The sequence below is a fragment of the Myxocyprinus asiaticus genome, chromosome 15, assembly GCF_019703515.2.
Source record: "Myxocyprinus asiaticus isolate MX2 ecotype Aquarium Trade chromosome 15, UBuf_Myxa_2, whole genome shotgun sequence".
Lineage (NCBI taxonomy): Eukaryota > Metazoa > Chordata > Actinopteri > Cypriniformes > Catostomidae > Myxocyprinus > Myxocyprinus asiaticus.
The window spans coordinates 26,072,387-26,093,979 of NC_059358.1; the positions used below are offsets into that span (position 1 = coordinate 26,072,387).

General features: G+C 38.3%; 2 protein-coding genes across 8 annotated transcripts in view; one reads left to right on the plus strand and one right to left on the minus strand.

The window, feature by feature from the left end:
• Positions 1-570: 570 nt before the first annotated feature.
• LOC127452903 (FAD synthase) lies at positions 571-12,261 on the minus strand. 5 transcript variants are annotated; one of them, XM_051718776.1, is made up of 8 exons: positions 12,193-12,261; positions 7,077-7,301; positions 6,108-6,867; positions 4,193-4,340; positions 3,554-3,652; positions 2,860-3,049; positions 1,055-1,128; positions 571-941 (listed from the first exon to the last, which is right to left on the minus strand). In XM_051718776.1, the coding sequence occupies exons 2-8, from the start codon at positions 7,233-7,235 to the stop codon at positions 806-808; spliced, it is 1,566 nt and encodes a 521-aa protein (XP_051574736.1). In that variant the 5' UTR covers positions 7,236-7,301; positions 12,193-12,261; the 3' UTR covers positions 571-805. The 5 variants fall into 5 exon arrangements, with proteins under 5 accessions (XP_051574736.1, XP_051574735.1, XP_051574739.1 ...); XM_051718775.1 differs by having other exon boundaries at positions 7,077-7,298; positions 12,193-12,260; XM_051718779.1 differs by having other exon boundaries at positions 7,077-7,226; positions 12,193-12,251.
• Positions 12,262-13,378: 1,117 nt separating this feature from the next.
• The window catches only part of LOC127452900 (SHC-transforming protein 1-like), a 57,090-nt gene continuing 48,875 nt past the window's right edge, over positions 13,379-21,593 (plus strand). For 2 of the 3 annotated variants that reach the window (XM_051718765.1, XM_051718766.1), the window contains exon 1: positions 13,380-13,610. The gene's annotated coding sequence lies outside the window, so the exon portion shown is untranslated. Of the gene's footprint in view, positions 13,611-21,593 lie in introns of all 3 variants that reach the window. The other variant, XM_051718764.1, reaches the window with a different exon arrangement.

Genomic DNA, 21,593 nt, shown 5'->3' on the forward strand with positions numbered 1-21,593 from the left:
GCATTATTAACCGAACCACCCACACATGAAGGTAATTCATCATAGATTGAAGATGATGGGTGAAATATAAAGATGATGATAGAGCTGTTGGTAATTGGAGGTGGTACAGCCTGCGCGTCCGTAAGCGAGTCGCTTTATTAGATTGCCACGCATCGACTGTCGTTGCCAGACCGCTGACTGATTTCCAGGGGAAAGAAGATCGATATTCCTGGATTAAATCTAGTTTAGATAAAGAGTAATTTACTGTAATCACCACCCTAAATGTACAATGTGACTACATCGCACCCGTGAGGTCGGAACCCGTCATTGCATTTAATAAGATGGAGCACAGCATGTTAGCGAAAGGAGATGGCTTGATCATTTAGAAGTCTTTACATGCTTGTTTGTATGATCTGAAGCAATACTCAGATTTCAAACGAACTAACTTGCCAGAAGGGATGTACTGAAAGATTCTGCCCTGTTAGTCTCTCTCTTTCTCTGAGAAATACACACCCACACGCACACAAAATCACAGTGGTTTCCCAAGTAAATATCTAATTAGTTTGACAGATTGAAAAATAATTTAAAAAAAAGATGGACATACAGATACTGTTTTTAATATAAATGCTTAAATACAGCATAGTGACATTTCTTTCTTACACACACTCTCTCTCCATCTCTAGTACACAAATTATTGACGTTTGCTTCGATCTTTCAGATTATATATATTCCTTCTTCAAAATGTCCTCAATTACACTTCTAACATCCATTGTGACCAGTTTTTAAAAAAATAAATAAAAAGTCATTTAAGAAGCCACTGATGACATCACGCCCTTGAGTTGCGTTCTTCCTCCTCATTTTCCAGCTGGTAAGCAGGTCTGTAGCGGGTCACACCTCTACTGTCCAGCACTTTAAGAGAAGGGTTTCTGCAAGTATTATCCATACTGCCCAAAGAAGTGTATCTATGGGGGAGACAGATGTGACCATAAGCAAAGCAAATCCATAAGCCAATTATTATGAATTACTTATTGAAAAGTCTTATTTTCAAGACTGGTTGTGAAGAGAGGTTTCTCACCCTTTGTCATACAGAATACAGTAAGGCACATACAGTGTTCTCAGGAATGACCAGATATCATGATAAGTCCAGTCCTACAGATAGAGAGATTGGGGGGGATAATAAGCGAACATCTAAAAGTTACATGAAAGTAATTTGGATCCCAGATCATTTGTAATTCTGAGAACATGGTGTACTGTCATGTCTTTTACATAAGCAGCTCTGATTAGGATGATGGAGTTGCTGCGTAACGGTCACGGAGAGCCTCATTTATCATCATTCACCATTTCTTGCCAGTTTCTGCTGCCAGCGTACATAAGAGTAAGCGGGAGAGATGACAGTGATTTACTGACTGTGAAGTCGGTTCAGAATCTACAGGAAAGGCAAGATGGATTTAAGCCTTTCTGTTTCTCTCACTGTGTCTATTTCTTTGAGTTTGTGTTTGTGTATCTGTGATTGCATTTGTTCTCTGCTTACTATTTCAAAGCAAACACAGTACATACACTCAGGGTTCCCTTATGTGCTGGCCAATCAATTTCCATTACTTTTCCATGACCTTTACCATAATTTTTTTTTTTTTTTGTTGTTACTGGATAACTACAAATCTTAACCTCTTATACTCTGCGGGATTTTTGGGCTGCCCCAAAGTTTAAGTTTAAGAGATTAAGGAATGTAATGATTCCAGTTCCTTAACAGTTCCATTAACAAAGTTTTTAATACTTATGAGGAAAAATATTGGTTTGAAACACCCTCAGCAACCTGTTACCAAATAATGAGATGATAATTTCATAGTAGAAAAGAACAGATTCTTGCAAATGGTGTGCTTAGACATTTCTGTTAAGATATTTATTCAGTCAATTCATTTTAATAAAATACCACAAATTCCAACAAAACTCATAATGTGCATCTTTAATTACACATTGTCATATCAACAACCATCAAGTAATTACTCTGATTTAAGTCCCACAAGTCTTAATTACACATAACAATTCTTGGTTTACTTTGAGTCAAAGATAAAATAAATGTATGTAATCAGTAAGTGTTTGATTCACTAAAAAGAAAAAGGTGATACGTTTCATTCATTCAGGAACTGGGCTACACTGTTCGTGCTGTATGTTTAATGCCATTAAATAGCGCAGAAGGATACACTGAGTATTTTAGCATGGAGTTGCATCCATTGGTAAAATAATGTATGTTATAGAACCATTAATGGAACCAGAAGTCAGGAAAATCATTTTGTTCAGGGTCTTGGCCCCAAACCTTCTAGATAAGGTTTGTAGGTTCACTACCGAATCATTCAAATCAGTTTGTGAACTAATATTCAATTTTTAATTGAAAAAGAACCAACACCAAGGAAAGATTCGCTCACAAAACGAACATTACTATGCTTACAAGAAAGTTTTACTTTATACAAGCTGTACATCAGAACAATATCTGGCCAACTAAATATTTAAAGCACAGTATAACTAGAAACATTTACTGTACTGTATATTTACTATAGTTATTTCCATGACTTGTATGATTTTTTTATTTCATTTTTGGGCCTTTTGCCTTTATTTATAGGACAGTAGAGTGTAGACAGGAAAGTGGGTTTGAGAGAGGAGGAGTGGGATCTGGACATGTCCAAGGTCAGACTCAAACCTGGGTCCCTGTGAGAAAACACCTTCATGTCCTGAACATCTGCACAGTCCACTGCACCTTTAATCTACATGACACACAATTTTAAAATTCCCTGATATTTCCAGGTTTACCATGACTGCCCCGCTTAAAGCCCTGCTTAATCCACATACATTGTGTAGATGTGTGGATGTGATCTAGTCTCTCACCAGTAGAGGGTTAACCCTCATGTAATCAGGCCAGCCCGGGTCTGTGGGACAGAGGGGTGTCAGTGTGTGTGAGTAAGGGTCAGTCCGCCTCGTTCCCATCAGAACAGCCCGCAACTCCGGCCTCCTCTCCTGCACCTCACTCAGTGCCTGTCGAATACTGCCCTCCACTGAGAACAGCTCCAGGTCATATCTACAGAGGTGAGAATTAGAATGTGCCAAATTAACACACCTATGGAGTTTTTGATGGACAATGATAAATTAATGAGGCTTGAATGTGGAGGATCCTCGTTCAGTTCATGGATAGTGTGAAAGACTGCTGCTGGTTTTTAATAGCAGTACATTTTAGGGTTGTTACAGTTTGCAGAAAGCACATCTCATCTATTTGGGAAAACCTGACAATTCAGAAATTTTGTCTGACTCCAGCTTAAGAGCTATTAAAGTGATATGTCAAAGGTGAAGTATTTTTGTTTTTAGAACGTAAATATGTTGTTTGGATCAGAAGGGACTAAATCATACAGTATGTTTACATAAAGTATGGCATTTCCTGATGCAGCCAAACAGTTCTGGGAGAAATCCCAATTGCACCATTCTGTGATTTACCTACTCAGGAGGGAAGAAAACCAGACTGCTATGCTCTCTTTTAAATCATTGCTGTGCATATTATTATACAGTTTAAACAAGCACCCGTTCTTACCTTTTGATTGTATCCTGCAAGAATCTCTCCATTTCAGGAAAAGGAGAGACAACTCGAATGTACAAAGCTTTTACTCTGTCTTTACTATCTGGATACCGCCTGTGAGAGAGAATGCAAAATCAAAATAATCTAAATTCTTCAAAGTAATGCACCATAAAGGTGTCTGGTTTGTGGACATATTTGGTCATATACCCTTAAGTTCACAAGGTGTCAAAAGTTGTAAAATTGGCTATAACAAAGGTTAGTAAGATTTTATCACAGTAAAATCATGTTAACACGCATATTGTTTACATCTTGTAGCAAAACATTTGAAACAGTGAGTATTTTAACGTGTACAGATTGGCCCCATTCACTTCCAATGTAAGTGCCTCACTGTAACACAGATTTTTGCTTTTTTTTTTTTTTTTTTAAGAAAAGGAGGGACAAGTTGTTTTGCAAGGAAAATGTCCTTGTGCTTTCTTCCTTTAAAACGAGTACCACTTGGTTTTATATTTTGACATTTTCAGTGTGTCTTAAGTGTCCTAATACTTTTGTGGCCACTGTTTAGGGTATGTTGGGAGACATCTATTATGTCAAAGAAACCAAAGATACAAAATCGAAGAAATTCGACTAATTCGTCTTTAATTTTCTCTTTCTTACCGTTTCAGAGCAGCATAAAACAAATGCAGTAGAGCTGTGCAGTCCTTGCCACCATTGAAGCCCACACAGATCTCATTAGCTGAATACTGTTCTAGTGCCGTCTCAATGGTCCTCAAAGCTGTTGCTACTTTCTGCCCCAGTAGCGAACCTACGGCATATTTATTCATAATGAGTTCTCTTTCAGATCTTACAGCTAATTTAAGATGTTAAACTAGATTATTCTCAGCTGATTTAATGGGTGTTTAAACTGGTTAAACAACAGTATTATTTGCTAGGGGAAACAATAACATGACACATGTCATCTTTATACAGATCAAGCACCTAATTATTTCACATGAAACTGTATAAGAAAAAATTTAAAAGTAGGCATGTTTCAATGACAAGAATCCAAAAGGTCAGCTTAGGGGTTGTTTTCTATAAGCAGATGTGGAGCCACAGTGGTAAATGAGTTAAACTAGCATCAGACCCTTGGCATATGCAATGCAATTGATCTGTAGCAGAATCACCCCAAAATGAAAATTCTCTTATTGTTTACTCACCCTCATGCCATCCCAGATTTCTGCAGAACACAAATGAGGATTTTTACAAGAATATTTCAGCTCTGCAAGTCCATACAATGCAAGTGAATGGTGGCCAGAAATCTTAAGGCACAAATATGAAATAAAATCCATATGACTCCAGTGGTTTAATCAAATGTCTTCTGAAGCAATCCAATCGGTTTTGGGTGAGAACAATGCAAAATGTACATAATTTTTCACTGTACATCATGCCATTGAAGTCTCTAGGCACAATCATGATTTCAAGCTCGATTACACTTCCTTGTGCTTGACGCATGTGCAGAGCGCTAGAAGACGCTATAGGAAGGGTAATCGAGCTTGAAATCACGATCGCCAAGGAGACCGTTGTCAAGATTATAGTGAAAAAGAAATTACATTTTGGTCTGTTCTCACAAAACCGACTGGATTGCTTCAGAAGACACTGATTAAACCACTGGAGTCTTATGGATTACTTTTATGATGCCTTTATTTAATATTTGTACCTTCAGAGTTCTGGCCACCATTCACTTGCATTGTATGGACCTACAGAGCTGAAATATTCTTCTAAAAATCATCATTTGTGTTCTGCAGAAGAAAGTAAGTCATATACATCTGGGATGGCATGAGAGTGAGTAAATCATGAAAGAATTTACATTTTTGGGTGAACTATTCCTTTAATACATAACTGACTGTGTTTACATTCATTGCCAAGGACATTTTGACCAAAACGCGCATTTGACCATTCATTGACAACCCCATTACTGTGAAGTGTGAGAGCTCTTCACAGAGCATGCACACAAATATGCATCTGAGGTTTCAAAAGCAGCCTTTTGTCAGTCAAAAAGGGCAAGGATACTGAATTAAGTCCGTACTCAGCAGGACTCAACAATAAGGATGTTGTAATATAATCATATAAGTATTGTGATTGCTTTGCACCATATGCCATAAGTGTTTAAGCAAAAGTGTGTTTATCATTTACAACTATCAAAAATTAAAACTATACAAATTAAACATTTAATAAAAAGTATATATTTATTTTTTTACACATATGAAAATATATTGCTAAAAATAACTCGTATTTGTGGCTGTGCCAGTGAAAATATTGGCAAGGCAAGTAAAAATCTAAACTACTGGCCCACTCGGGCCAGCAAAAAAAAAACCTTATTGTTGAGCCTCTGTACAAACAATAATGTAGAAAACTGCTATTGTAATTTTTTTATTTTTTTCAAATTTAGTTTTGACTTGGTACTGTAGTACATCCTATCCACTCCACCCTTTTTTCTGTTTCACTCTCTCTCCATCACCACCTCCATCTATGTTCTTTTTACCTGTCCTGTTCTCTCTGCCTACCACTTTCTCTTTTTCTCCCTTTCCCTTACCACTGTTTGAGAGTGTGTACACCTCTTCAGTGGCGATTGACACCGGGTCAGTGATGAGAGGTACTACACTCCCTTCGGCTAGCTCTTCTATCAGCTGAGCTTGCGCCCGTTCCACCTCCTCTGTAGTGTCGGAGTCCAGAACCAATCGGACGCGATGATAATTGCTCAACCAGTCTGGGTAAGAGCCAAGAGAGACTCGCTTGCCCCAACCCGCCTGGAGCTTTGTCAGAACCGGGGCTATCTCTGTCTCATCTGCATCCACAAACACCTCACGGGTGTGGAAGGTGGTACCAGAACCTGAAAACAGATGGGTTAGTCCGTTAAAGGACCGTTCCAGAAGAGAGGGGATGCCGGGGAACATGTATACGTTGCGGACACTGACTAGAGGGTAGCGACTTCGCTGGCCAGTCTGAGGGTCTATGCCAAAATTGAGTTTGGCAGAAATGGGGACCATGGCAAGCTTCATAGTGGTACTGTTGGGATCGACGGACCCAAAGAACTCCTCCACCAGCCTTGTTAGCTCCGGGTGGGCATGCAGGCATTCGCCAAATGCCATGGCAACACTCTCAAAAGTGACATCATCATGGGTGGGGCCAACACCACCGGATGTGATGAGGTGAGTAACGGAGGAAGAAAGCTGGGCCACTTCTTTAGCGATGACTTCTTGGATGTCAGGTACCACAGTGATACGCTGTACAGTGACGCCAAGCTTGCGGAGTCCACGACACAAGAAGGCACTGTTAGTGTCAACAGTGTGGCCCTGTAACAGATATATTGACAAAAATGTGTTTAGCCTTTTATTACAGGACTATATTGTCCATTGCAATTATGCAATACATAACCCATATAATTTTTTCTCTCTCTGTCATATAAATATCATATCACCATACTTTTCTTACAGCATCTATCTATTGCAGACATATTAAGAGTAGTGTGGTAGTATACTACTCCAAAACATTTTTTTTTTACCTTTAGGATCTCATCTCCTATGATGAGAATAGCTGCTGTGACAGCGCCACCCTTCTCTGTGGATGAAGCATTGCAGTTCTGAGCCATTGGGATGATTTGAGCTCCAACTCGCCGAATCCTCACAACTGCCCTGCTAATCCAAGGCAATGCCTGCAGCATTCAGCCCAAAAATGATGACACAGGAGAAAGGTAGAGAAAAAAAGAGAGGGAGAGAGAGATGGTCTGCTGGAAACAAGTAGAAAATGTCTGAGCAATAAAACTAATCTTGAATCCACAAAAATGCAATATTAGATCAATGTGCATGAAACATACCAAAAAGTGGACAAAAATGTAATACAATTTCTATAGACATTTTAACCATGAAACCAAGATACTTTTAAGATACAGACATAGTTTTAAATATGAAAGCAACAATAAGACACTTTCTTAAAACTTAACAGGATAAGGAAGAGATACTTCCTTTGGGCTGTTAGACAATAACAAAATCAATGTGACAGTTAACCACCTGATCTAATCATTCTGAACATCACACCCTATGCAGTCATACAGCCTAAAAAACATCTTAAGTGCAATTATTGCATGATAGTCACTTTTACAGGTACAGTACTACACAATTTATACAACTGCTGTATTTGAGTTACAGCTCATCACTTACATGCACTGTCAGCTATGGTAAGACACACTATTCCATGGCAACTGCTGTACATCAATGAGTTAACAACACCAACCATATCACGCATGCCAAATACCTGTTAAGTGTCCCAAACAGTTACATATAAATTGTCTACACTAATAAATTTAGATTACATTTTTGACTTTGGATTATTAATACATAGGAAATACAATAAAAAAAAAAAACGTTATTGAATAGTTTTTAGGATGGCCTCACTGATTTTAGGGGGTCTTAATGATTTAAGAAGTGAAAACAGTAACAAAATGGGACATACACCAACGATGTGTGTATCCACACTGCTTAAGAAATCCACCCTAATGGGGGCCTGGGTAGCTCAGCGAGTATTGACGCTGACAACCACCCCTGGAGTTGTGCGTTCAAATCCAGGGTGTGCTGAGTGACTCCATCCAGGTCTCCTAAACAACCAAATTGGCCCTGTTGCTAGGGAGGGTAGAGTCACATGGGGTAACTTCCTTGTGATCATGATTAGTGGTTCTCGCTCTCAATGGGGCGCATGGTAAGTTGTGCGTGGATCACGAAGTGTAGCATGAGCCTCCACATGCGGAGTCTCCACGGTGTCATGCACAATGAGCCACGTGATAAGATGCGCGGACTGACAGTCTCAGAAGCAGAGGCAACTGAGACTTGTACTCTGCCACCCGGATTAAGTTGAGTAACCGCGCCACCATGAGGACCTATCAAGTAGTGGGAATTGGGCATTCCAAATTGGGAGAAAAGGGAAAAAATAAACCCACCCTAAACCCTGCACTTTTAGAAAACTACAGACCAGTATCCTCCCTCCCATTCATCGCTAAAACACTTGAAAGAGTCGTGTTCAACCAAATTCTCATCTTTTCTTACACAGAACAACCTGCTAGACAGCAACCAGCCTGGCTTTAAAAACGGACACTCTACAGAGACTGCCCTGCTGTCAGTTACTGAAGCTCTGAGACTGGCAAGAGCAGCATCCAAATCATCCATACTCATCCTGCTGGATCTGTCTGCTGCTTTCGACACATTAAACCACCAGATTCTCCTGTCAGCTCTCACAACAAAGGACATCATAGGAACCGCGCTCCACTGGTTCAAGTCCTACCTCACAAGTAGGTCTTTCAGGGTGTCTTGGAGGGGAGAGGTGTCCAAGTCTCACCAACTAGCTACCGGGGTGCCTCAGGGTTCAGTGCTTGGACCGCTCCTCTTCTCCACAAACATGTAATCATTAGGATCCGTCATTCAGGCACATGGCTTTTCCTATCACTGCTATGCTGATGACACACAACTCTACCTCTCATTCCAGCCTGATGATCTGACGGTAGCAGCCCAGATCTCTGCCTGCCTAGCAGACATTCCGTGTTGGATGAAAGATCACCACCTCCAACTCAACCTGGCTAAGACAGAGCTGCTCGTGCTTCCAGCGAGCCCAGCAATCTTCACCAATCTTCACTTCACCATTTAGCTAGACTCGTCAACGATTATACCATCCAGGACAGACAGAAATCTTGGAGTAGAGGTCGACCGATATATCAGTTTTGCCGATTAATCGGCACTGATAACAGATTTCTAGAACTATCGGTTATCTGCAAAAATCCACACCGATAATTTTTCCCCATTGTGTCTGGTGCTGGAGTGGCTGGGAAGGGTCCGCTGTCGTTATACAGTATGAGAGTGGCCTCTAGAGGCAAAATAAACTGATGCCTTGTGGTGTTTGTTTTGACACGTGAGACTACACTCTGCATGGAGCGGAACACTTCAGATGCGTATTTAAAACATCAACAACGAAAAGGTAGATATACAGTACACGTTGTCATATCATTATAAAGTAATTAATTTGTTGACTAGATGCTGTATTAGTAGAGAACAGCAATATGTTTGCTAACAAGGCTGAGAGGACCCTAACATTAAAGATAACCTCAAGCAGTTAGAACAATGTGACAAAAATAAACGCAAGTCCTACCCAAATGTTGAAATGTCATGATTGTTACCATCTATTTGCATTAGTTTATATCCAGCTGGTCACATTTCTGCATTCGTTAGCCAGCTAAGTTGCATATTTAAAGCTAGTGATGTGAGAAAGCAAATTAATATCTTCATGCTGCCGAGAGAAACATATAAACAAATCAGAAACGCATCTGATTTCAATTACGTTTTTTTATCCTCACTGTAATACGATGACTTAAGATCGATCACATTCTTGCACTAAAAAGGCTAGACACAGCGCAACAAATACATTTTAACAGAAAACAGGTGTCTTAATATGCTTTTAAAGTTCCATTTAATTAGACACATCATCTATAAAACAGCGCTCCTGCACCAGACACTGAATAAACAAAAACAAAGGGAAACAAAGACGTTCGTCTAGCGCATGTTTACATAGAAAAACAAACGGATGGTTGCAAAAATGTTCGGTGTGAACAGCCCCTTACAGTTGGTGGAGGTCTTTGGCCATTGTGTCTTGCTCTCTTATAAGCGTTTCTCAGATTAAGCAATGAGTTGTTTAAATTCTTTGTCAGGAAAGATGTTCAACTTGGAAATGTGTGTCTCGAGAGTTTCGCGTTCGGTTCCAGTCTGTTGTGTTCCGTCTGTTTGAACAGCCCCTGGCCTGAGCTCATAGTCTGAGCTGCTTCACCACAGAGATCAGCCAATTACCACTGCTATCTGTGAATATTACTCTACATACAACTGTACTGAATAAAAACAATGTGGTATTCCACTGTTATTATTAAGCTTGAGTCTGGAGTAGGAATCAGTGCAAGCGTAACACCATGTGAACTGTCTATTGAAGCGCCCCCCCCCCCCCTCCCCCATTTTACTTTTGTCTTAACATTTGAGAATATGGACCGACTAAATCTTTTTATTTATTTTATGCGCATTAGTTGAAAATTAAATGCTCTTTTTTAACAGCCAGGATAGGAATGTTCTATGCAATAATATAATGGTGCTGTTGGTTTATGTTTTTATTGTGCCCTCTTGTGGACTAAGGAAAAAACGTCAATTTAAAAATCAGCTGACTTTAAAAATTTGAATATTAGTTCATATATATTCATATTTATATATTATTTCATTTAAAAAAGTACAATACATTTTCATGGTTCAGTCAGTTCTGTTTATTTTTGTAATAAAGTTCAGCACTATTTTACTTTGAGTGTTATTTTTTCATTCAGTATCAATTTGAAAAACTATCGGTTGATTAATCGGTTATCGGCAGGTATGCCCAACTTAGTTATCGGTAAAATCCACTACCGGTCGACCTCTATCTTGGAGTGGTGTTTGACGATCAGTTGAACTTCATAAACAACATCGCAAGGACTGCCTGGTCATGCAGATTTGCCTTGTACAACATTAGGAAGATCAGGCCCTTCCTATCGGAGCATGCTACACAAATCCTCGTCCAAGCTCTTGTTCTATCCAGGCTGGACTATTGCAATGTTCTTCTGGCAGGCCTTCCAGCATGTACTGTCAAACCTCTGCAACTGATCCAGAATGCAGCAGTGAGAGTGGTCTTCAACGAGCCCAAGAGAGCGCACGTCATGCCTCTCTTCATTAAATTACACTGGCTGCCAATTGTTGCTCGCGTTACGTTCAAGGCATTGATGCTTGCCTACAGAACAACCAATACCTTTACTTTGTCTTTGACTGTACCCCGCTGGTGGAATGACCTACCTAATTCCACCTGAGAGGCTGTGTCATTGGCCTCTTTCAAGAAACAGCTAAAGACACATGTTTTTCGTGAACACCTAACCCATTCATACTAATGCACTACCTTCATGTTCTTAAAAAAAAAAAATTTAAAAAAAGAATCCCTGATATGTGTACTGCTCCAAGCTATGTGAGACTTGTATTACAGCACTTATTATATTGTTGCCCCTTTTGTTGGAAGAATCGCTTCTATTGTTTGGATACAAGTTTAAATGTAAAAATTATTTTTGGGGGGTTAAAAGACAAAAAAACACTGAAAACTGATTTAGCACTTTATAACCATCTTATGGCTACTATATAATCACAACTGAGTCACAGAAGCAGCGGTGATGATTTGTTTTGATACTGAATCTGGATACTAATGTATTTCATCCATGCTTTGCTTCCTTTACCTGTGAATGTTAGTTCCTCCTATATATTACAGTGTTTAAATCCAAGGAGTTGGCGCTATTCAGAGAACCACGTATCTCATTGAAGACCGTGTCAGGCAAATGAATGACTTGAATACCTGCACACGCCGGTGGTCAGTCAACTGCAGATTTAATCATGTGTGATCAAGGTACTGTCACGGTCATTGAGTAATATTGCTCCGCATGCTCGTGACATCGAGAGCTCAACACTATGAGCAAGTCAGTCGTAAACATTTATATCAGCCAACAGAAAGTGCAAAGACGATACGGAACCGTGATTCTGTTTTTCAAAAGTTAAAAATAATTTGTAAATATTTTGTATCGGACGATAACTCACCTTAAACACGACCCCCTTTACATAGCAGAAAGAAAACTTGGTTGACCTCTATATGTCACGTGACATCTGTTGGCCAATTAAAATGAAAAAGGGCATTACTTCCTGAAGAAACTGACCAATCCGCGTAAAGAGGGCGGGAAACGCTAGTAGGAAGTGCGACAATACAGTTATCGCCAGAAATGTTCACTGATAACTACATACAACGACAGATTTCTTTGAACTTCGTGCATAATGTTTCATTTAACCCCTGGATACATTATTTTGTAATGTTCTGAGCATAATAAATTATTTATATATAAAAAATAAAAAATAAAAAAACTGTGCTTTATTCCTCATTCCAAGTCACCGTCTTTCTACTTTTTACTGCTTTACTATTACTACAATTGTTGCTGCTATGTTATAATAAAAAAAGCTGTACATTGTTCATAATATCAATGCTCTATGAATTAATGTTTTAACGTTTTAATATAATAAGTTCTTAATCGCTTAACTTAATGAAGGTGGATTTTATACAAATATATATGTATATTCATTTTTACAAAGAGATGTTTTTTTTATTTTTTTTTTATTATTATTTATTTTGTTGTTGTTGGGCGATTTGTTATTTTAGTACTACGCTATTTGTAACATGCTTTGGAAGTCTACAGACAGCACTTAATAAAAATAATAGAATATTAAAATAAAAAAGAAAGAAAGTAGATTTATGCATTTCAGTTTCATAGCAAAATTCCATCATATTAATTTGTGTAATGTTTAATTAAATTAAATTATTAAAACGAAAATATTTAGTTATTTTATGTTATCACAATTTAATTTGACGGAATTGTGTTATGAAATTGAAATGTGTAAATCTTACAAATATTTCTGAGTGTATTTTATTAGATTTTTCAGTATTTGTTTCATCGTTTGATAATATAGTTTTATAATAATAATTTAATAATATCGTTTTATAATTTTTCTAACTTAATAAATGTTGTTTATTTGTCAATAAAGACCGTAAACGCCAGAGAAAGTCCACGAATGCGTTCACATCCCAGTTTAGAGAAAAGTCACTTCTGGCTCAGAGTCACCGAATAAAGAAAGCAGGTCAAGGACGCGCGCAGAGAGAGCAAGGTGCGGGCGCTCTCGCGGACGCCAAACCACATGACACGAGCAGCCATCCGATCGCGGAAGTGCGACTTTTTTGGACCGTGGAAAAGGGGGGGGTGGTAGACTGGGGGAGAAAAGGAAGGCAGGGCTGAAAAGTAAACTTTCGTGACATTACTCGTTCTCGCTGCGTAAATGAGTCTAGCGAGACGAGTTGGTTTATCAGTGTCTGACCCGTCTTCGTTTCTCAAATGTGAAATTTTGAAGAGTTTATCTGAAAAGTGCTTAGGAGAGCAGAACCGGATTCAAAGGGACCAAGAGGAAGCGAGCGGGTAAGTTCTGGCAAAAGTTGACCACAGTCATCATGACTGCACGATCCGGGACGGGAATTCATACTGATCCGTACTGGAACGTGTTCGTGAGGTTATGTCTCATGAAACCGAATTTGTTTCAGCGTATCAAGTTTTGACTCGTTACTTTTGTTTTGCTTTTCTATTTTAAACATCCACAACAAGTCTACGGTCTGTATTAACTGTTGTTTTTTTGTTTTTTTGTTTTTGTTTTTTTTTTTTTTGTTGTTGTTATCTAGTGAGTTTTGTAGAAAGTTATTGTTTCATACTTGCCCAACGTGCTTACTGTAAGAGTCCATATAAGTGCGTTCCAAGAATCGATTGTTTATTTGTTCAATTTCAGTCTTTTTCATGAAACATAGTATTTGATCAAAATGACTTTAAAGTAAGTGTATATTAACTTCTCTATGCTTTTAAACATATTGTATTGTATTGTCTGGGCCTCGGAAATGTACGTTATATCTTGCTGTGAAAGCAGTTGTCCTCAATATTATGGCCATTTATCATGAACTGATCTGATCAGCTGCGAATCCTTCACGCGAGCTCTTATCTGTTGCAGCTGTCGCAGACATTTGGAGCATCTCATAACGATTCAGTCCAACACGAGGGACAAGCCAGGGTATTCCTATCAGATTCAGACGTTTGACTGTGCTGTTAAATCAACCAAATATTCACGAGGTCTATATCATTTGAGTCATTTATGGAACAATACCTGACATGTCAGTTTGAGGAAACTGAGTCAGTATTTTTGTGGATGGTTGATTGTGAATGAAATCTTTCCTAAGGTACCTCAAGTCATTCTGGATCGCCTTGCATGGGTATTTTAAATGTTCAATAACAATTAGACACCAAATAGCCGGGCCACATGGTTTCACTTACATTCGATTTTGCATCCTGTCCATAGCTGATGTTTGAATACAGAGCCACACCTTGTATGGTAACACTCTGATTACCTTTGCAAGCACATCAGAAAAGCACTTTGAACTCAGAACCGTTCATTTAGGAAGAGCTCTACATACTTCACAGATATTTTTGGGCTTGGGAAGTGGCACAAGTTTTCAGTCAGATAATTTATAAACTTATAAACTTGTGATTGCCATCAGGGTGGGTGGGGGGTGTACCGTGGGGCCCCTGAGGCAAGCGGCCTGGTGTGGTTGCACCAGTTGCACTGCACTGATGATGACACTGGTCTGTAGGTATTGATTATTGGTGAATTTCTTCAAATTCACAATCAGTTGTGTTGTTTTTTGTTTTTGTCATGAACTGACAGGCTTGCTTTGTTGTATCTCTCTCTTTTTCTCGCACTTTTCTTCCAGATGGATGTGTTATCAGCTTGCTTGCAGATGACACTTACTGGTGAATGAAGCACTAGATACTTCACAATTTCACCTCATTAAAATCAGGAAGAGCAGGCTGACAGGTGCCATTATTACTGCTAAATTGACTCTCTGAAATGACGTGATATCACACTTACACACACCTGCTCAATCCCAGATAAAAAAACTAGTGCTCGGAACTGCCATTTTTGTTTTTGAGCTGTATCGATCTCTCTCAGGCAACAGAAAAGCCTATGAACTTGTCAAAAAAAAGGAGAGAAAAAGACATTCATCACTCAAGTACTTTTTATTTGTATAGCACTTTTCACAACACACATCGTTTCAAAACAGCTTTACAGAAAATCATGGATGAACAGAAAATGAGGCTGTAATATCTATAAAGTCTTAGAGTCATCATTGTGTAGTTTGATTAAATATGATTGTAAATTGTGTATAAAACTAAATAATTAAATAATAATTGTATTTATAACCCCAGTGAGCAAGCCGAAGGCGACTGTGGCAAGGAACACAAAACTCCATAAGATGTTATTTAATGGAGAAAAATAACCTTGGGAGAAACCAGGCTCACTGTGGGGCCAGTTCCCCTCTGGCTAACATAATGAATATAATGCCAATATTACTTAATTATGTATAGTGCAAGTCATGGTTTAAAACCATTAAACTAAGTAAGTGTTAAGGGTCAGTGTTTATACAAAGATTTTGTATGAATTTTAAGATTAATGACTAATGTCTTTGAAGTCCTGGATTAACTGCAGAAGTTCACACAAATGCGTTGTCCTTTGTTAGTTGGCTGATGAAGGCTTTTGTTGGCAAATAATTGATAGTCTGTGTATTCCATTATAAGAGTGTAGTCCATCATTAGACTGAGGTGATGTAGGCAGAGATCAGTTAGGCGCTTCGAAGTTCAACCAACAGGTCATTTCTGTGAGGTCTATCTTAAGTCCAAGGTTCAGGCAAGGGCATATGAAGTATCCCATGTCTTATGGTTGGAGTTGGCATCAGTTCATCCTCTGAAGCCCATCATAAATAGACTGAAGTGATGTCTGGCTGGCATCGGCTACATTTTGTCATCATCACTCGGAGACATGTAGCAGTGGAGTCCGATACCAAGCAGAAACGGAGCTGGATCCGGCCGATTCTGGTGACCTCAGGATAGGAGTACCGAGGTTGAGACAGGGATACAAATAGAATAATATTAGCATAGATGCCATTCAGTTGTTATAGATCACGATCAATGTTTCTGGTTCTGGCAGACCTAACTAAAGCAGCCTAATTGTGTGGTGAAGTATGAATTAGGTTGTATGCCTGGCTAAATAGATGAGTCTTTAGTCTAAACTTAAACTGAGTGAGTGTGTCTGCATCCTGAACAGTGTTAGGGAGACTATTCCATAGTTTAGGATCCAAATAGGAAAAGGATCTACCTCCTTTTGTGGATTTTGATATTCTTGGAACTATTAACAGGCAAGAATTTTGTGATCGTAATGAACGTGATGGAATATAGCGTGTCAGAAGGTCACTTTAGTACTGCGGAGCTAGACCATTCAAAGCTTTGTACGTAGTTAACAGAATTTTTAAATTAATACTAAATTTAACAGGTAGCCAATGTAACGATGATAAAATGGGGCTAATATGATCATATTTCTTGGTTCTAGTCAGCACTCTGGCAGCTGCATTTTGAACCAATTTAAGTTTATTTATTGAACTTGCTGGACATCCTCCCAGTAATGCATTACAATAATCTAGTTTTGAGGTCATGAATGTACTAATAGTTTTTCGGCATCAGCAACAGAGAGCATGTGTCTTAATATTTCTGAGGTGGAAGAATGCTGTTCTACAAACATTGGAAATTTGATTTTCAAAGGGCAGACTGGTATCAAATATAACACCTTCTTCGCTGTAGAAGATGATGTAACAGTACATTGAGAGCCAAATTATATTTTAGCAGCTGATTTTTAGAGGTTTTTGGTCCAATAATTAGTACCTCTGTTTTGTTGGAATTGAGTAGAAGGACATTTCTGGCCATCCAATCTTTGATTTCACTGATACACTGCTAATTTGGAGAATTGTGAAATTTTGTCAGGTTCACATTGTGCCTTTTCAGTCCACCACCAAACTCCTCTTTGTAAATGTGTAATTCATAGATGTTTTAAAAATAAACATTATATTTCACTTTAGATGATAGATGTTTAGGATAGACACTGAAAAGATGAGCGTGATACAGCTGAAAGCCTTTGGAATTGGAATTAGTGATCGACCGATATGGGTTTTTTAATGGCTGATATTGATATCCAGAGAGCAGGGTGGCCGATAGGCCAATACAATGCTGATATATCACACAATTTAATATAGTAAATAACATAAACATAAAATTGTTAAATAATGAATAAACTCTTATTTAGCACTATATTTACTCAATTTCACACTAAACCTTTAACATAATTAGAAAAAAAAAATATAGAATTTTATAGCAGTTTCTTCTGATTTCTGTTTAGTCATCAAATTTTAGTAATTTATTTGCACTTTAAGAAATTGTTAATATATTAGGACAAAGTAACAGTACACACAGTAGTTCAGCAACCATGGATGGCATGTCCACGTTAGCAATCGCATTTACTCAAAAAATACCAAATCAAACCAATTGTACATACAGTGCATAGTGAATATGGCATTTACTATTAGTGCTATAAAATTATATAAAACTATCTCGATATTTATCGCAATAAAAATATTCACAATATCGATGATAAGCTTTTGAGGAATTTTTTATAGTTCTACATCTAGACGATCAAGTGCGTGTCGGCTTTCTCAGGCTGCTTTCCACTGGCGCAGAAGAAATCTGCACAAAGACGCTCGCAACGCTAGGAATCCTACAATCCACCTTGCGAGCGTGGCGCTCGGCTTCCGTAGGAATAAATTGAAAATGCTCTCTCACGGCTTCACTCACAACACGCCAGTGGAAACGTAAGGTCAGACTGTATAAAGTTACTAATGCTAATGTTAGCTGCCTTGCTAATGATTAGGCTACGCCGGACACCGCAGTCCTGGTCCGAATCATGTATTGATTCCATCCGAACTGCAAGACTTCATGACGACGGTTGCGCCCTCTCTAGTGAACAGCGTTCTGATCTTTCTGCATTGTATTCTTGAATATTTTTCTCTAGCACCAAACACGCGTCATTTATGCCGTGTCCCGCTCCGCACACGTTGCCTCTTTTCCCCGCATGTGAGTAGACATGATGCACCCCATAAGTTAATGTGGTTCCAAAGCGCCTTTAGACCATAATGTGTTTTCATTCTAAATGTAACTTTATTAATCAGCACGTTACGAGCCAATAATAAACAAATTTATGTTCTAATTTTATGAAAATTAAACAGATGTCATCGTCTCTGGCATGGATGACAGTGAAAGACAATAAAATGACTAGTGGGTAGCCTAGACTTTCTCACTTTAATAAAAATATAAACATGTTCCATTCAGACTTTAAATTTTCTCTTAGGGATATCCCTGAACCCCCATACAGTATCATTCCTCAGTCACAAGGGCTTCTATGCCCCCATACTTAGGTATCTGAATGTAAAGAAATATTAAAAATATTTACAAACAAACAGATGAACAGATGAACTTTTAACATAAATTTCCAAATGCACTCGACTGATAAACTCTATAAAATATTTTAATATTTTGATACAAGATCCCTCAGACCCCACTTCTTTGGCTGTCTCTTGGCCACCAATGCAGTTTTGTAGAGACTGGTTTGTATTTTGACTGAAAAAGTATATTGTGATAACATTTTTGGCTATATCACCCAGCCCTAGTTGCATTGTTCACTGTGCCAGGCAGGACAGTACATTTTTCTATTTTTCCTGGGATTCATATATCTAAAGCAATATTATTTCCCACTTTCTGCGACTGCTTAATGCAGAGGCGTTGTACTGTCTTGACCCCGTATCCTATTATATGGCTCCAGTGTTGTGGTGCAGTAGGCCAGGCAGTGTTAATCTTGTCAATGAAATCACTGACAAAAATGTTCATTGACAGGTTTTTTTTTATTTAGTCAATGATAACGAAGATGAAAAGAAAAAGGCACATCATGATGATAATTTAACTATTATTAAGTGCACTGTTGATGAAAATATAATGAGGAAAAAAATAATGGTGCAAGAAACAATTTGAAACATTTGTTTATAGAAGGAGACACTAGATATGGATTCATCTAATCTATTAATCATGTATTCTGGGTATTTTTACGTAAGGGATAATGAACAGTCAGCCGGTTGTTATCGCACAATAAACCCCGACAGGGTGGTCAGGACTGTATCACGTTGCAGGTGTTTAATTTGCGATAACATTTAGCTGACTGTACATTATCCCGCTTATTACACGGCTACTAACCAAATAAATACTGTAAATACATGGACATATAATATTGATTTGTTTTGAAATTCTGTAATTTGAGGAGAAACAAATTGCTGAACAGCTGGAATTGACCTCTGGTTTGCAAAGGAGTTCTGTTGGTGTTTATTTTGTGAAATTCGCAAAATCTTTTTTGTAAGTCGCTTTGGATAAAAGCGTCTGCCAAATGAATAAATGTAAATTAAATGACTATCTGACTACTCATTATTCAGCCTATTACAAGACTACTTGCTAAATAAAAATATAAATGGACATGAAACATTGATTTGTATTGAAATGATTTTATAAGCTTACTTGTAGAAATAATTTTGCATATTATAATCAACCATAAGGTTTTCGTTGACTAAAATTAAATGCAATTTTCGTCAGAGTAAAACTAACTATGAATGAATATGACATGACGGAACACTGAGAAATTTTAAAGAACATTTTTGTTTAAAGACTAAAACTATGACTAAACTAAAAAACCGTGTAAAAATTAACACTGAGGCCAGGATTTCTTAAAGGAATTGTTCACCCAAAAATGAAAATTCCCTCATCATTTACTCGCCCTCATGCCATCCCAGTCTTTTTTTTTTTTTTTTACTATAAATTATCCCCCTTGCCCACTAGGTGGTGATATGTACTAAGAATGCGAATTGCCAAAAACAAAAGAAGAATGTGAAAGTGGACATTTATATTAAAAAAGGACTTAAATATTGATCTGATTCTCACCTTGTGCAAAACACAAAGATTTTTAGAAGAATATTTCAGCTCTGTTGGTCCTCACAATGCAAGTGAATGGTGACCAGAACTTTGAAGTGTTATGATAGGTGTGGATGAGAAACAGATCAATATTTAAGTCCTGTTTAACTGTAAATCTACACTTTCACATTCAGCCACCTACTAATTGGGGATTGTCAATGGTGGAGATTGATGGTAAAAAAAAAAAAAAAAAAAAGGACTTAAATATTGATCTGTTTCTTACCCACACCTATCATATCGCTTCTGAAGATATGGATTAAGACACTGGAGTCGCATGGATTACTTTTGTGCTGCATTTATATGCTTTTTGGACCATCCGAGTTCTGGTCACCATTCACTTGCATTGTGAGGACTAACAGAGCTGAAATATTCACACAATTTTCTATTGTGTTCTGCAGAGAAAGAAAGTCATATACTGTTCATCTGGGATGGCATGAGGGTGAGTAAATGATGAGAGAATTTAAATTTTGGGGTGAACTAACCCTTTAAGGAAGATACTTTCATGCATAAGGTTGCTGTGAACTAACGAGAATTTGACCACTGCTTGAAATATGGAGTGACAGTGATGTGTGGGTGGTCAACTCTTGAGTCAACAGGATGTTTGTTTGGTTTGCAACAAAGCAAGTAGCTCAGCTGCATACAGAGGAACATGGTACTGAAGCCACATAGTTAATTGAGAGCAGTAATAAAGGTGTACAAAAAAGTTCTGCTCCACATGTGGTGTGTAGCTCAAATGTTCTGCCTCTTACGCACAGACCTGCACGCACCACACATTGTCTTTTGTTCTTTCCTTCATCTCTCTTCCTCTCTTTCTCACCACTTGATTGGTCAGGAGGGGTCATTTCCTGTTCAATTTGGATCTTCTGTATTGCCTGTTAGACCTTCTATAACAGACACACACTGACACAAAAGCACATGTAGATAAGACCACATTCTTTGTTGATAACTGGGCTATCTGGCTCTTAGTGATCCACGTACAGGCAGTAAAATAGATCAAAGGACCTCCCACTGTCTGTCTGTCTCTCTCCCTGTCTGGCACCTTAGTTTGAGTCTCTTTACAGGTCCTCTTGTCTCCTCACATTAACACCTTGTCTCTCTTTTGACAAGTTTTTGTCATGGGGGAGTTGAAGTTAGATGTTTTCAGCCTTTTGCAGAATTTCTCACATTAATCTGTGAAACATCACTATAGGAAGTGAAGATCTTCTGGAATATCCTCTTGCGTGGTGGGCCACAAAATTCCCATCTTTATAGGTCACTCCCTAAAATTGAGTGCATCAGTAGTGTTACATGACCTCTGACCTCCTCCAGCATTTGGAACATCTGTAAGAACACACACATCCTGCTGTGCCCTGGTGAGCTGTTTGTGGTTCCTGTAAACTTTTTACCTCCTAAGATGCTAAGGCCTTTTGTCCAAAATGTCTTGCTCTGAGCAAACCCACACATTGCATACCCACTTCAAGAGAGTCACAA